Genomic DNA, 17,453 nt, shown 5'->3' on the forward strand with positions numbered 1-17,453 from the left:
AAAAAGTAAATTCAATTATTTTCTTGCACATCACATGTAAATCAGACATCATTATGTAACAATGATTTAAATGACATTAGGGTGGTTTTTAAATGTTTAGCTTATTTAAAATTCTTGTTTAGGGTCAATTTTAAGTATATAGCTTCTTAGCCAGTAAAAAAAAATTTTTTTTTAGTATTTTTTAATGTGCTAGAAAACAGTTTCATGTATTTTCCATTAAATATAATCAATGATTTAATCAATTACCAAAAGTACTTTATTTGTGAACAATGTGAGACACTGATGATACTAGCTTTGTATAGTTTTACTTTCTGTTTGGGAAGTTTTACAAATTCAAAGTAATAAATATGTTCATTTCTTATTCTTCCCAAAGGTTCAATTTAAAAAAAAGTATTAAAAAAAAAGTATTACTGCTTTAAAATTTCAAAACATACAGTCTGTGCTTGTAACATTTTCAAACTTGTCTGTAAGAGCTTGGAGCTTTGAAAGAAGGAGGGAAAGTGGCTGTTAGGAGAGGAAAGTAAGAGAGTATTCTTGAGAGAATTCTTATAGTAAAAAGATTGATAAGATTAAGAGAAATAATGGACACTTATTACTTAACTATATAAGAACTTCCTGCTGCTTTAGCACAACCTGGGGGTGATTAATTTTAGGTACAGTAAATGTCAGAAAAATCAATAAAGTTTTGTAGTTACTTTAACTCTACTTGTAGTAGTATCATTTTAATTCAGAAATTTAAATATACACATTTATAGCCAACTATTTAAAAACAGAAAGTGGCATTTCCAAAAAAGGAGTTAGCCAAAAGCAATAGCAAAATTACATGATTACAGTAGGCTGAATCTGCACATAATATCCCTTAAACATCAGAAAGTAAAATAATTACACACATACCCATCATCAATTTCAAAATATCTAATACTCGTACTCTAATGAACAAAAGTATAAACATCTCTTTATGACCAACTGCTCAGAAAAGCATAAACACTGCTTTCATTTCCTCAGCATCTTTTCCCTGGCACTATTCTTTAGCTCTTACAGCAATTAATTTGTTGGGTCAATTTAAGAAAAGTCTAAAAGGTAAGGTGTTATGTGACTGGACACTGGTTATTGATATAAGCTCTTATTCTTTATAACAATAGAATATTTGTGCATATTGTTAAACCGGATGGCATTTGATACATGGCATGCCAGTCTTCAACATGTACTGAAGTTTATTAAGAAAGGTGTGAAATCAGATTATCCTAATATTTAAAGTATTAATGATGACATTCTTTTAGAAACAAAGAAAAACAAATAAAATGATATTATCATAAAATGATTTTGCTCTAGCTCCTTTCACTGTTTCATACTTTTCTTCCCTATATTAAGATGTAAATATTTAAGAACTTACCAGACACTGAACTTCCCAGGATATTCAGGAAGATAAGATTTGAATGTGTTTGGTATAAAATGATATAGGTAGTTAAATGCTAAAAGAGCTCAGAAAGTAATTGCAAAGATGTGTTTTATACTACACTTGTCCTGCAGGTGTTTACATAACTCATTTCTCTACCTCACCCATTCTGTAATATTCATTACAAACACTGACTCCTATCTGCTCCCTAGGCTCATCTGAAGCACGGAACACAGTAAATTATTTGAGTGATTATTTTCTCCATTCTCCTGAGGATGATACAAAATCAGTACCATTCTAGATGCCATAGGGAATTAGGGCTTAATTCTCTCCTGGAAACCTAATTGAGAAAAGCTTGTGATAGACACTAGCACACGTCCTTTTCTTCTCTAACCGTTACTCCCCAGAATACTCTAGCCTCAGACCCAAGGTGCCTATCTACCTATCTAATGGCAGACTTTGTCCTATCCACAGGGGAAAGTTGTTTGAATACACTCAGCTTCATATATTTAAATCTTAGGCTTCTCTTAAGCTATATTTTTCTCTACAGTCCCTACCTTTGCCAAATTCGGTATGTAAAAAGTCATTTTTTCATGACTTTTAACTTATTTTCTATCCACAAACTACAAAAATCTTCATTTGTTTCTGGAGATCTAGAATACACAATTTTTTGGCATAATATTTTGTATAATATAAATTTTGAGTTATCTTATTCCTGTGAACTGATGATGACAGTTGAATATTTTGCTCAAAAAGCTGGTGAGGATTTTGAAAACCTTTGCTCGACTCTCCTAAGAGGATAAACAAATGCTAAAGGATGGTAAGGTTTATATGCTAACTAGCAAATTCTTAAGGTTTATTTTACTGAGCCATAGCAAATAATTTAAGAGCATCTCATTCCACACTGTACAGGTCAGTCTTTGCAGGCTATCCATCTCTGTAACAACTAGTCAACTCTGTCACTGTTGCACAAAAGCAGCCATAAACAATAAGAATGAGTATGGCTGTGTTCCAATAAAACATTATTTATGGACACTGAATTTCATATTAATTTTCATGTGCCTTGAAATATTCTTTTTTTTTTTTAACCATTTAAAATTGTAAACACAATTCCTACCTCACAAGGCCATGAAAAGCAGGCAGTGGGCTGGATTTCGACAACAGGCCAGAGCTGGGTCCCGTACATAGGCTTTTATATGTTACGCAAAATGTTTAAAAATTACAGGCACCAAATCTAGAGAAAGGGGACTTATGTTTTTTTAGATCTCTCATTTTAAAACTTATATCAAATAAGTTCTCTATTTTCTGGATAAATATACTCACATAAGAGAAAAAATAATTCAGAATACAAATTCCTACTTTAAAAAAACAAAGAAAAAAACACCCCCAGAAAGCTGTAAAATGAATGTCTCACCTTAAAACATATAATTAGGAAACACTTAAATTTTTACTCTATGCAATATAAAACAATATGCATAGATATGGTACGTAATTTTTTAGTTTTTAATTTAGGAAAAAAGATAATGAGGAAAACGTTTATAAATTTCTCTATCCCTTTTATAAAAGTTGCAACTGACACCAGAAATCTCTTGCATGTACAACCATCAACTCTGACTACAATACGAATTATACCTAGGATTTGGAATTTGCCAACATGAGTTCTGGATGCTCTATTAAAAACGAACAATTATATCACAGAACATTACGGTTTCTACAAACTTTGAGACACTTTTGAAAAGGAAACTCCTGCCTCCATAATATAAGGAAACAAGAATATTCTTTCCATAGCCATCGAGTATAAAAAAACTTCACAGTCTGATTTACCTTTATCAAAGGTAAACTGATTCACGGTTACATTTCATGGATTACTTTGATGCTCAGTGGTTCCTAAACACAAAATACATTCCGCATGAACTCTTATCTGTTTGGGTTTTCCAAAGCAAGACACCAATACAAAATGTATTAAATTGGCTGGCAGAAGTCAATGGGCTAAAGAAAAGAAATTAAATATAAATGTTTACCAACTTTTATCCATTTTAATTTTACAACAGCTTTGGGTATTGAGACCTAACTGGTTTCTTGTGTCTATTCATTATGAACATAATTCAATCTTCTATTTTAATACTTCTCAGGGTCACTATTTTGTTGTGTATTTCACTGAGCGTCGTACAAGATCATCTCGTCCAACTTCAACCATTTGTTCTTCCCAAGATTTCATTTCGTTATAATAACGAACTTTATCATCTTCAGCAAGTTGAATATATACCTGAGAAAAAGTGTAATCGTTAAAATGATTTCTTTAGAGGAATTTTTGCAATTAATTTCTGGAATGCTTTCCTGTATATACTCTAGAAATTACCTTACTATTCTACATGTATAAAGGGGGATTGGAAACGAATGTTTTCGTGAGATAAAAATTAGATGAAAAAAGGTAAGAGATAAAGATTTTAAATATTAATGAAGTTGTTACAATTTCAGGGCTTGGAGTATGGAAAAGGAACAGGGTCAGGGTGTGACCATCACTGGACACAGTGACACTAAGTTATGAGTGACACCGTTTTAAATACCAATTTTAGGGCTTCCCTGGTGGCGCAGTGGTTGAGAGTCCGCCTGCCGATGCAGGGGAACCGGGTTCGTGCCCCGGTCTTGCTCCGCAGCGGGAGAGGCCACAACAGTGAGAGGCCCGCATACCGCAAAAAACAACAACAACAACAACAACAACAAAATACCAATTTTATTTGCAGTCGAAAACTACCAGGGGGCTTCCCTGGTGGCGCAGTGGTTAAGAATCCACCTGCCAATGCAGGGGACACGGGTTTGATCCCTGGTCCGGGAAGATCCCACATGCCGTGGAGCGGCTAGGCCCGTGAGCCATGGCCGCTGAGCCTGCGCGTCTGGAGCCTGTGCTCCGCAGCGGGAGAGGCCACAACAGTGAGAGGCCCGCATACCGCAAAAAACAACAACAACAACAACAAAAACAAAAAAAAAATACCAATTTTATTTGCAGTCAAAAACTACCAGGGGGCTTCCCTGGTGGCGCAGTGGTTAAGAATCCACCTGCCAATGCAGGGGACACGGGTTTGATCCCTGGTCCGGGAAGATCCCACATGCCGTGGAGCAACTAAGCCTGTGTGCCCCAACTACCGAGCCTGCACTCTAGTGCCTGCGAGCCACAACTACTGAGCCCATGCGCCACAACTACTGAAGCCCGTGCCCTAGAGCCCCTGGCTCTGCAATGAGAGGCCACCGCAATGAGACACACCCGTGCACCACAACAGAGAGTAGCCCCCACTCGCCGCAACTAGAGAAAGCCTGCACAGCAACGAAGACCCAACACAGCCAAAAATAAATTAATTAATTTAAAAAAAAAGAAAAAGAAAAAGAAACCTACCAGGGACTTCCCTGGTGGTCCAGTGGTTAAGAATCTACCTTCCAGGGGCTTCCCTGGTGGCACAGTGGTTAAGAACCTGCCTGCCAATGCAGGGGACACAGGTTCGAGCCATGGTCCAGGAAGATCCCACATGCCGCGGAGCAACTAAGCCCGTGCACCACAACTACTGAGCCTGTGCTCTAGAGCCCGTGAGCCGCAACTACTGAAGCCCGCGTGCCTAGAGCCCATGCTCTACAACGAGAAGCCACCGCAATGAGACGCCTGCACACCGCAACAGAGAGTAGCCCCTGCTTGCCGCAACTAGAGAAAGCCGATGCAGCAATGAAGACCCAACACAGCCAGAAGTAAATAAATTAAATAAATTAAAACCAAAAAAACTACCAGGGACTTCGCTGGTGGGGCAGTGGTTAAGAATCCACCTGCCAATGCAAGGGACACAGGTTCGAGCCCTGGGCTGGGAAGATCCCACATGCCGCAGAGCAACTAAACCCGTGTGCCACTACTGAGCCTGTGCTCTAGAGCCCGCGAGCCGCAACTACTGAGCCTGTGTGCCACAACTACTGAAGCCCACGTGCCTAGAGCCCGTGCTCCGCAGCAAGAGAAGCCACCACAATGAGAAGCCTGTGCACCGCAATGAAGAGTAGCCCCTGCTCGCCGCAACTAGAGAAAGCCCACGAGCAGCAATGAAGACCCAATGCAGCCTAAATTTATGTATGTATGTATGTATGTGTGTATTTATTTACTTATTTATTTATATATAAATAAATAAAAGAATCTGCTTTCCAATGCAGGGGACGTGGGTTCAATCCATGGTCAGGGAACTAAGATTCCATGTGCCTGCCGTGAGGCAACTAAGCCCACGTGCCACAACTAGAGAGAAGCCAGCATGCCACAAGTAGAGAGAAGCCCGTGCACTGCAATGAAGAACCCATGCCTCAACGAAAGATCCCGTGTGCCACAACGCAGCCAAAAATAATAATAAACAAATAAATATTTTTAAAAATAAAATAAAATGAAGCCAATTAAAAATAAAACTACCAAAAGAGAAAAGCCATATTGGTTCCAAGAATATGAAAATAATTTTAAAATACTTTGTGTAATATAAGGTTGTTTTCACATGAATCAAGCCTTGCTCTAACATATTCTCATAGATATTCTAACTAGACACTTGAGACTAAAACCATACTACTTACTTGCTTTTGAGAACTAGAGAGATTTTTCCAGCTTTCATTTATAATTTTCAGCTTTACCTGTAAAACAACATATCTTTAAGTACCAGATATAGAGATTTCCATGATTAAAGAAAAATGTTTTTTTATTATTCATTCCAATAACAAACACTCAGATATCAAGAATAGCAAGCAAAGATTCATCAATTCTTAACATTTTTCTAAGTAAAAATTATTAAACTGTTAAAATGCACAAAAATTAATGGTATGAAGGTATTTAAAAAGGTATCTTTTTAAAATCTGAGATATAATTGATATATAACATTAGTTTCAGGTGTACAACATAATGATTAGGTATTTGTATATATTGCAGAATGATCAGAGTAAGTCGTTAACATCCATCGCCTTACATTGTTACAAATTTTTGCGTGTGATGAGAACTTTTAGGATCTACTCTCTTAGCAACTTTCAAATGTGCAGTACAGTATTTACTATAGTCACCATATTGTACCTTACATTGCCAGGACTTATTTATTTATAACTGGAAGTTTGTACCTTTTGACCTTCTTCACCCATTTTGACCCCCATCCCCACCCGCCATCTCTAGCAAACACCAATCTGTTATCTGTGTCTATGAGCTCTTTAAGATTTCACATATAAATGAGATTATACATTGTCTTTCTCTGATTTTTTTTTCACTTAGCATAATACTCTCAAGGACAATTCATGTTGTCACAGATGGCAAGACTCCCTTATTTATGATGGCTGAATAATATTCCACTGCATATACACGTTTTCTTTATCCATTCATCCATCAATGGACACTTAGATTGCTTCCATGTCTTGGCTACTGTAAATAATACTTCAGTGAACATGGGGGTGTATATATCTTTTTGAGTTAGTGTTTTAGCACAAGGGTTCCCTTTTTACCACATCCTTACCAACACTTGTTATTTTCCTGGGTTTTTTTGATAATAGCCATTCTAACAGGTATGAGCTGCTATCTCATTGTAGTTCTGATTTACATTTCCCTGTTAGTGATGTTGAGCACCTTTTCAGGTACTTGTTAGCCATCTCTATGTGTTTCTTTGGAAAAATGTCTATTCAGATCCTTTGCCCATTTTTTAATCAGATTTTTTTTTTTTTTTGCTGAGTTGTATGAATTCTTTAAATCATTTGCAAATATCTTCTCCCATTTGGTAGGATGACTTTTCATTTTGTTGATGGTTCCTTTTCCTGTGCAGATATTTATCTTTTTGAATTCAGAAACATTAATATTCAAGTATAAACTACATTCTGTCATAAACTAACTTCAAAGACTAAGTGTTTTATTTCCTCTCTGTAGCTTAATGTTTTCTTTTAAAATTTGTGCCAACATGTTTAGGTATAGTCATAGGAAAAATACAACACCACTTCTTATTCTACTTAGCTGAACTTAACTATGTGACTTGGAAAAAGTCATATTACCTCCCTTAGGCTTAGTTCTTCATCTATAAAATTAAAGGGATGCAGGGATCCCATAGTGGGAGGAGAGGCAGAGAGGAGAGTGAGTACGCTTCACACAGCTTGTGCTGTTGCTACCAGAGAGCAAAGACTGAACGGAAAAATGGGTGGGTGGAGAATAAGGGGAAGAGAAGAGACAGAGGGATAGGAGAAGGAGAATGTGAGGGAAAGAGGGATATGGTTTGAAAAGTACCTGTTTAAAGCTAGGAGAACATCATCAGTGATTTTAAGGAGAAGTAGAGTTAAAACAATGAACTTTACTATTCTGACCAGAACTTTGACTGAATTTTATTTTCCTATGAAGAAAAAATGAGGTACCAGATAGTATCCGAGCCTATGTTTTGAATATTTTAAACTTACCTTTATAAACACATTTAGTATATTCAGGGACAGTTACTAAATAACTGTTCTCTTAGCTTTGGAAAGAATTGCTTTAATGCTCTCGATTCTTTCAAAACATATCTTTTTGCTTATATTTAATCCATAGGGACTTCCCTGGTGACACAGTGGTTAAGAATCTGCCTGCCAATGCAGGAGACATGGGTTTGATCCCTGCTCCGGAAGACCCCAAATGCCGCAGAGCGACTAAGCCCATGCTCCACAACTACTGAAGCCCACGCGCCTAGAAGACCGCACTCACAATAAGATAAGCCACTGCAATGAGAAGCCAGCACACTGCAACAAAGAGTAACCCCCATTCGCCACATCTAGAGAAAGCCCGTGTGCAGCAACGAAGACCCAACACAGACAAAAATAAATAAATTCAAAAAATATATTTAACCCATAAAGTTTCACACTCAATGCATTAAACAATAATTTATGAAGTTGCATGAATTTTCACCTAAAAAAATAAATCATGAAAAAAAATTAAAGGGATGGAAAGATATTTACTTTTGTTGCTTCCTAAAACCCCATTAAATGAGCCCTTCCACCATGTGAGGACACAGTGAGAAGGTGCCAGCTATGAACCAGAAAAGGGCCCTCACCATGATGGTGCCTTGATCTTGGATTTCCTAACCTCCAGAACTGTAAGCAATAAATTTCTGTGGTTTACTTATTTTTTAAAATTAAACTAAAATTTCTTAAGGCATAAAAACCACATGGACAAAGACAACAGGAGAGGGCAGTACCAACACAGCATTTTGGAAGTTGAAGAGCAGGTGGAGAAATGATACTTAAACCCAAAAAAGTAAAAGGCAAATTGACTTACAATGCAGAATTCTCAAGTAGCTCAGGAGTTTGGCAGCACCAGACAGGTATAAATTAGAGGTGAAGGTCAGGCTAAAACATGAGGATTGACTGAAAGTCTGTTTAAAAAAGAGGTTAAATCCCCACCATGGGCAGATTCTATGATATTCATTCTCTTAAAAGGGTAAAATAGTTATTCTGTGGATACCCAGTACAGTTGGGGCAATGGTAACATGCTGAAAACAGGGAGATCAAGTGAAAATGTATATCCCAGAAAGAAAAGCAAAAAAGGCCAAGAGAAAACAATACAGAAAAGCTAAGAAAACTAGAGGACAAGTTCAGAAGATGCATAAACAAATAATAAGAGTTCCAGAAAGTCAGAACAAAGAAAAAAGAGAAGGGGAGAAAAAAGAAAACAGATCACAGTCAAAAGACCAACAATCAAAACGGCTTCGTACTTCTCGAAAGCAATTTAAAAAGCTACCAGAGAAAGGAGCAATATTTTTAAATTTTTCAAAGAATATGATTTCCTAGACTTTTATGTCAAGTCAAACTATCAAACAAATGTAGACATTTTTAGACATGCAAGAACTCAAAAAATTAATCTCCCATGTACTCTTACTGGGGGAGATGCTATAATAGAATCAGTAAACCAAGAAAGACAACAGAAGAAGCAAAAGCACCACAAGGATGATGATGAAGATCCAGGATGTCAGCTATGCACTAAGCATAGAAGGCAACAACCAAACTGGAACAAATCAGAGGTTCCGGATTGAAACTGACAGAATATTTCATGCATCTAAATGTACTCAAAGCTAGTGAATATTGAAGAATTTGGGTGGAATTATGGATAGTACATAAAAAACTAAGCAAATACAAAAACAAGACATAATCAATTTCAGGGAAAGTTTTGCAAGAAAAGAAAAATAATCACAGCAAATGGAACACCTCAGCTATGAATATGGTTTACATTATCATAATAATGTTAAGTACTCAATATTGATCTAAACAAAATTATGATAACTATATTGGGACGTAGGATGATGGAAATGTGAACAGTGGAATAAGAAAGAGTTAAATGTTCATCAAATAGTGAGAGGTAATGCCTAAAATATATGTAATGCTTAGAATTAAAAAAAAAAAAATCAGGGGGCTTCCCTGGTGGCACAGTGGTTGAGAGTCCGCCTGCCAATGCAGGGGACACGGGTTCGTGCCCTGGTCCAGGAGGATCCCACATGCCGCGGAGCGGCTGGGCCCGTGAGCCATGGCCACTGAACCTGCGCGTCCGGAGCCTGTGCTCCGCAACGGGAGAGGCCACAACGGTGAGAGGCCCGCGTACCGCAAAAAAAAAAAAAAAAAATCAGGAAGTAACGATACAGAACATTATTTAGAGATATGGAGGTAAATACCACAAGAATCGACTAAAACAGAATGTATTAACTCTGGAGTAAGGAATACGACAGCACGGTAAAACTAGTATCTTTCATAACAAGCCTTATTTTGATTCTTTAAACTATGAGGATGTATTTTTTACATGAATAAAAATGATATAATTGAGTTAATTTTAATTTCCAGGGGTAAGGCCCAGCCATGAAGCTTCTGAAGTGATTCCAAGATGCAGTCAGAGTTGAAAACCACTGATTCAGGATTCTCAAGCATATAACCTTCTTATACTAATAAGAAGACTATCAATAAATCCAAGGTAAGTTAGTGACTGAGCAAATTCCAACTAAAAAAATAAATAGGCTTGCTTTTTTAGTAATGCAGGACCATGGAAACTAAATTTAAAATCCCAAGGGGAGTAAATCAATAAAAGTATATAGCCAGGAAAAAGTACATCACATATATACATTATTTAATCATATGTTCAACGGATTTGTAAAATGATCTAAGTAACCCAAAGAGGCTGAGTGGCAAAAAACCTTCATCTCAGATTGACAAGAATTAGGAATCTGAACCGACAACTTCTCTTACCATGGCTTATTATAAAAGGAAAAATACAATTGTCAATTTGGAGCCTCTAAGAAGAAAATAAACGAAACACTAAGCCACAGAAGGAACGACAAGCTTTTTTTTTTCTGCACATTCATATGACATTCACATGTGTAATACATTCCTGTGGGCAAAACTGAAAAAGGATATAACATGAAGCCATAGGTTACACTCAAATCCCAGTACAAAATATTACACCTCAACCTTACTTTCCCAGTGACTGTAAAACAGTTAAGAACTGCTGGATAAGAAGTCTCCAGAACTTTAACAACCCTATAAAGCTGAAAATTTTATATGTTTTTTGAATTTTAAAACTTGACTCTCTCTCTCTCTATGTATATATAGGCAACTACATATTCAAATTACTTGTATGTGGTAAGAAAAAGGGTTCTTCTTTAAAAGAGATACAAGAAAGAGGGCCGTATTTGTTTATAGTAATTTACCACTTTTCTTCACCATTTGACATGTGGCACCCCTAAAATTTCCTGTCTAGGTATTTTAAAAATTAGAATAAACAAAAATTTTAAAAATAAACACAGCTCTGTTTTACCTGTGATGTACCATCCTTAGTTTCCTGAAAGCGTTCAGCCATAAAAATGTTATAAGCTGAGCGAGGTCTTTTCGGTTTTCCAAGCATTGTTAACTCCTAAGTAATAAAAATGGAAGAGTGAGATAAAGTTTTAACCTCTATGAGACTTAATTTCACCTACAGAAAAACTTTATTCACTACTATGCATTACAGAATGTTCTTTAAAGAGAACATTATGATTCTTATATAAAGTATGTGATTGTTCCCTCTTGGGGTCAGAATTCTTATAGTACTGTTTTGAAAATTCTAATAAATTTTGTGAGTTATTTTTCATACAAAAACATTTCCTTTACATATTATTTTCATGGTCTCCATGAACTGAATAACTGAGCACATATGTACAACATCTTTTTGTATACCACCATCTCCTTGGCCAAAGCACTACATGTCTCCACCACAACTCAAGAACATTAGAGTATCTGTTTAATAATCTCTCATTTCATTTCCTTCCTTGCATGTCTCTCAACCTCTAACCCTCAACAGATATGTTAATTTCAATTCTTTTTTACTAGGTATCAAAAGGGGTCAGGGGGATGCATTATCTAATGAAAGATACTGCATCACCTTAACTTATTTAGTTGCTGAATTTGATAGTAATTTGTAAAATGATGGAGCTTTTAATAGCAATTTGGTTACAGTCAATAACAAACCCAACTTTCATTCATAAGTAAAAGTAGGGCTTCTCTGATTTACATGCAGAGATCACTTTCTTGGCCCTGAACCTCTCAGTCAGGAAACTAGGCATTTTACAACTTAACTATGCATTTCCCCTTTTGTTTCTAGAGCTACTGCTAGGGATTTCTCTCCTAGGTGCTTCACCTGCAACTTCCTGGTTCCTACACTTCTCACCCACTCTCTAACTAGTTGGAACTGGGAATCTAATGGAAAGAAAAATTCCAACAGAGAGAAAGAATGGAAACACTCAGACTTCAGGTATGTGGTTCCACATGTAAGGAGTTTGGAAGTCACCCCTCCATCCTAACAAGTGTAAAGCTGAACAGACTGGAAAATCAACAAATCTTCTTGGATGCACAGAAGAGAGGACACATGGCAAACTGCTGCCCCCAAGACTGAAGAGACAGACACACAGGGGTGAACACAGGGAGTCGAGGCTTACTGGAGCAGAGACTCAGGAATGGAAACCAGTGCCGGGGAGGAAACTGAACTGCAGTTAACAAACTGCTGGAGGCTCCATGCGGACAACTCTGAGAGTTACCCAGTCATAGGAAGGACCTCACATTGTGAGGTTTATCCCCAGGAACTTGACCAGATTCCAACAGTAAATATCAAGAAAAATCCCCTCTTGCTTTCAGGAGGATGAGAGGAAAAGGAAACATTTTGAAATGCCTGAGCATTTTATTATTCTTAACAAGGCCTGCCCTCAGGGGAAACTAGTTAATCAGAACCTAACCTGCTGGTACTATCAGAGCCTAACTGACTTCAATGAAAGGAAATACCTGACTACAGCTTATTCTAGCCATCCTGTACCACCTACAAAGGGGAGAAAAAACTGAGAAACACTTGTAAACTTCACAGTGCCAAGGCATAGGCTCATTAAAAGACCAAGACCTAATCACAGGACTGTAGAATGCTTCCCTTGTCCCCATGCCTTACCACATTACTAAGGCCTATATACAGCATTTCTTTTTACCCAGCACATCATGTCCAGCTATCAAGAAAAAATTTCAAGGCATACTAAAAGGCAAAAAACCTCATTTGAAGAGACAAAGCAATACTCAGAACTAGACATGGCAGGGATGCTGTAATTATCAGACCAGAATTTTAAAACAACTGTGATTAATATGCTAAGGATTCTAGACAGCTTGCAAGAACAGATGGGCATTGTAAGCAGAGATGGAAATCATAAGAACCAAAAAGAAGTGCTAGAGGGACTTCCCTGGTGGCACAGTGGTTAAGAATCCACCCGCCAATGCAGGATCCCTGGTCCGGGAAGATACCAAATGCTGCAGAGCAACTAAGCCTGTGAGCCACAACTACTGAGCCTGCGCTCTAGAGCCCATGTGCCACAACTACTGAAGCCCGCGCACCTAGAGCCGGTGCTCCGCAACAAGAGAAGCCACCACCAGTGAGAAGCCCTCGCACCACAACGAAGAGTAGCCCCCACTTGCTGCAACTAGAGAAAGCTGCGCACGGCAACGAAGACCCAACGCAGCCATAAATAAATAAATAAATAAATTTAAGTGCACAATCATTTTTTTAAAAAAATAATTGCTAGAGATAAAAAACACTAACAGAGGGAATTCCCTGGCAGTCCAGTGGTTAGGACTCTGAGCTTCCACTTCAGGGGGCATGGGTTTGATCTCTGGTCAGGGAACAAGCTGCATGGCGCAGCCAAAAAAAAAACAAAGAATCCTCGAAAACCCAAAAGCAAAGAGAACAAAGACTGAAAAGAAAACATAACAGAATATCCAACAACCATGGGACAACTACAATAGGTATAACACACATGTAATGGGAATATGAGGAGAACAGAGAAAGGAATAGAAGAAATATTTGACTAGGAAACCCCTTATATCCGCCCAATCCTCATTTCTGGTCCTCCCCACTCTTAAGTACTGGTTTGGGTGCATTAAGGAGAAAGGGAGAGCAAAAAAGGGAGAGTAAACCCTAGTTCTCAACCCTCCAAATACCATCCCTATGCAGAGACTGTTATTTCTCACTCTTAGTATCTTTTCTGGCTTCCTTTTACTAATTGGATCAGCAGTCTCAGATTACTATCATTGACATGAAATTGGCCGAGTCCTCAACCCGAGCGCTAGGAGGGCTTAAGACATTAGGGTTAGGGAGAGATCCTAGCACCTCACATTAAAGGCTAGAATCTACTTTTTTTTTTTTTTTTCTTTTTTTGCAGCACGCAGGCCTCTCACTGTCATGGCCTCTCCCGTTGCGGAGCACAGGCTCCGGACGCGCAGGCTCAGCGGCCATGGCTCACATGGCCTAGCCGCTCCGCGGCATGTGGGATCTTCCCGGACCGGGGCACGAACCCGTGTCCCCTGCATCGGCAGGCGGACTCTCAACCACTGCACCACCAGGGAAGCCCTAGAAGCTACTTTTCCAGAGAAATAGTTTTAACTCTGATGACCCTTTTCTATTGTATATGTACTGGACCAGCAAGTTCTCCACCTCACACCTAATACTACAGAAAGATGTAGTCTAACTATCAAACAATGGAATTTATATGGATTAATACCTTAAGCTGGAAACCACTAATTTTGAAACATGTGGGGTTTTTAATGAGGAAAAACAGGACTTCATCCTAAAGGCACTTCTTATTTGATTAGATACAATAGGCACTTTTTTTTTTTTTTTTTTTTCTCGGTATGCAGGCCTCTCACTGCCGTGGCCTCTCCCGTTGCAGAGCACAGACCCCGGACGCCAGACGCGCAGGCTCAGCGGCCATGGCTCATGGGCCCAGCCGCTCCGCGGCATGTGGGATCTTCCCGGACCGGGGCACGAACCTGTGTCCCCTGCATCGGCAGGGGGACTCAATCACTGCTCCACCAGGGAAGCCCCAATAGGCATTTTTTAAACATTGCTGAGTTAATTAATTCAGTCTATTCAGCAATATTCAGAATCAAATTCACCAATACCTACAGAACAATTCAAATCAGTAGGTTATTCTAGACAAGACCCAGAAGCAAGATTCTTGCTATTCCTAATTTGGCTGTTTCATAACTCTGTTCCTACAGCTTTCATGCCAGTCCTAACTATATATCTTAAATTCAGATGCATCCAGAAGTAGCAAAAAGGGTTTCCAAAACAGACTCAAAGGTAAGTGGTCCTAGTGGCAGAAGGGAACTATCCTATTTTTTCCTAACTAGAGTACACTTGATGACATTCTACCATATCATCAAAATAAGACAAAAACACCTATACTCATAGATATATATATTTCAGTTATTTGCCAAAGGAAAAGAATATTTCAATGATACTCACTCTCTTTTTTATTAACGCTTTCTTTTTTAAACGTTTCTGCATGATTTCTTTTTCCAAAGATACCAATTGACTTGGAGTTAGTTGTTCTTGAATTCTGTTTATCTCTTCTTTGTATGCCTGCCAGTCTGTCCTGTAAGCATCTTCGTATATCTATAAATAGAAAACTCATATAAGAAGTCAATAAACTGTTGTTGACTAATTAAACATAGCACACCTGTCAGGGAAAGACAACTGCATGACTTCAGGTAAAGACCGACTGAACCACCAAGTGAAAAATATGCTCTCAGATCACATTTATAAGTCACGTATTTTTCATATACATGATTACTGAGGTGAGAGGCCAGTAATTAGCATTCAACTTCAAATTGCTGCCAACCCTTCATCACCACTCCCATACATCCATATTCTCATCATTTATGTGGATCAGAACGTATGAAGTTCCTTTGTAGATAATGGATGTAAAAAAAAAAAACTCTGGGTCATCTGGTTCCTTAAAGAGCATGACAATTGTTCTTAACTACAGAATAAATGGTCAGCAATGTTGAAAACTTATATGCTTACCTTTTTCTCTGCATCAGGAAGTTCCCTCCATAGCTCAGCAATTTTTTTAATTAGTTCTGAATTTTTCGCATCTATGACATGAAACAAGGTGAAAATTGATGTCACAATTTTACGTCTCAGGATCAATTTCTAAAGACTTCCAGGAAAGCATAATCCATTAGCTCTAAAATTAAGTATTTTTACAGATACCTCTATACCACACATAACTTAATACAATGATTTAGCTTTTCTCTAACCAACTAATTTAAATACGATAAATAATTTAATATTTTCTAACATTGTTAAAGTCTGTTATCTAATAATTAGGGATTATCACTTACCACCAAAATGGTCCTCAGAAATTGATTACTAGCTTAAGTCATTGCGTAATCAGTGTCTACAAGTTTTTTACTTCACATTTCAATCAAAACATTATTTTCAAGTCTTTCAGGAATTATCAAGTTCATTAAACCTGACTAAACAACAAAATATAGTCTTGATTCATGTAACACCACCTTGTATATCAATTACAGAAATACCATTTGCAAACAAACTAAATTATACTAAAACCAATTCATTATTCCCCATTGCCTTCCTCATCTTAACTGGAATGACAGGGTAAAAATGATTTAACAAACCACTTGTTAGTTTCAACTCCTACATTTTAAAAGATGTGAGTACTGAAGTATGTCTCTTAAACCAGTTCTTTATAATGTAAGACTACTACCAGCTCATTTGATTTTCACAAGTGCCCTGTGATGTACTGCATGTGAAAAGGCTTTAGAAATCATAAGCAAAGGTCAGCAATTACTAATTTAGTCATTATCTTTACACTGTAACCTAAATAAAGACCCACACCCTTTCTGGGGAGTCAACAAACCTCCTAACTGGAAATCTTTCAGGAACTCAAGAACTAACTTTCAGTGAAAAAGCTCCTGAAATTAACAGTAATTTGTGTAGAGCTTTACAGTTTACATAACATGTCCACATAAGTTATTTCACTGCAACTTTATTAATAATTCCCAGTGGCAGAAGCAGGAGTTAAGCAAAAGGTAAAATGATTCATCAATGGTCCTCTGGGCCAATGGCAAAAAGGCCCAAAATTCAGCTTTTTCATCCTCTTCCCTGGGTGCTTTCCACTCTGCATGCTATTTTAAAAATACCTTTCACTAGTTCTCAATTACATTTAAAGCATTTTTATTTGGTAAAAAATATGTTATACCTCCTATTTTACAGAACATCAAACAGAATGGTTATGTTTCTGCATTCACTGGATACTTTGGTAGTGAAAATCAAGTTTCCAATTTAACTGCTTAGTGGCCTCTTTATTACATCAAAGAAGAGTATATAGCCCAAACTCCTCACCTGGGTTCTGAGCTTTAAATATGGGTAGCTGTTCTTTAGAAAATCGAACGTATGAAGTCATAGGTTTCTTTGGATAACCAATGAAGTTAGATGAAAACCATCTTGGTACATTCGCAAAACTACATACAAATAAAAAGAAAATAACCAATGTTAAGCATTTAAGTGCCCATATTCATAAGGATCTGAACACAGATGCCAAACAAGATGTCATCAAGATGCTATACAGGGGCTTCCCTGGTGGCGCAGTGGTTGCGCGTCCGCCTGCTGATGCAGGGGAACCGGGTTCGCGCCCCGGTCTGGGAGGATCCCACATGCCGCGGAGCGGCTGGGCCCGTGAGCCATGGCCGCTGAGCCTGCGCGTCC

At 37.9% G+C, this 17,453-nt stretch overlaps 1 protein-coding gene across 2 annotated transcripts in view; it reads right to left on the reverse strand.

Annotated features, from left to right (window-relative positions):
* Positions 1 to 2,827: 2,827 nt before the first annotated feature.
* The window catches only part of TFAM (transcription factor A, mitochondrial), a 15,733-nt gene continuing 1,107 nt past the window's right edge, over positions 2,828 to 17,453 (reverse strand). Inside the window, exons 2-7 of one of the 2 annotated variants that reach the window (XM_007106809.3) lie at positions 17,091 to 17,209; positions 15,747 to 15,817; positions 15,186 to 15,335; positions 11,190 to 11,285; positions 5,981 to 6,037; positions 2,828 to 3,662 (exon numbers count right to left, since the gene is read on the reverse strand). In XM_007106809.3, the coding sequence (XP_007106871.2) occupies positions 3,534 to 3,662; positions 5,981 to 6,037; positions 11,190 to 11,285; positions 15,186 to 15,335; positions 15,747 to 15,817; positions 17,091 to 17,209 (622 nt within the window). In that variant the 3' untranslated portion in view covers positions 2,828 to 3,533. The remainder of the gene's footprint in view (positions 3,663 to 5,980; positions 6,038 to 11,189; positions 11,286 to 15,185; positions 15,336 to 15,746; positions 15,818 to 17,090; positions 17,210 to 17,453) is intronic. The other variant, XM_055081111.1, reaches the window with a different exon arrangement.

Source organism: Physeter macrocephalus, chromosome 20 (genome assembly GCF_002837175.3).
Source record: "Physeter macrocephalus isolate SW-GA chromosome 20, ASM283717v5, whole genome shotgun sequence".
Classification (NCBI taxonomy): domain Eukaryota; kingdom Metazoa; phylum Chordata; class Mammalia; order Artiodactyla; family Physeteridae; genus Physeter; species Physeter macrocephalus.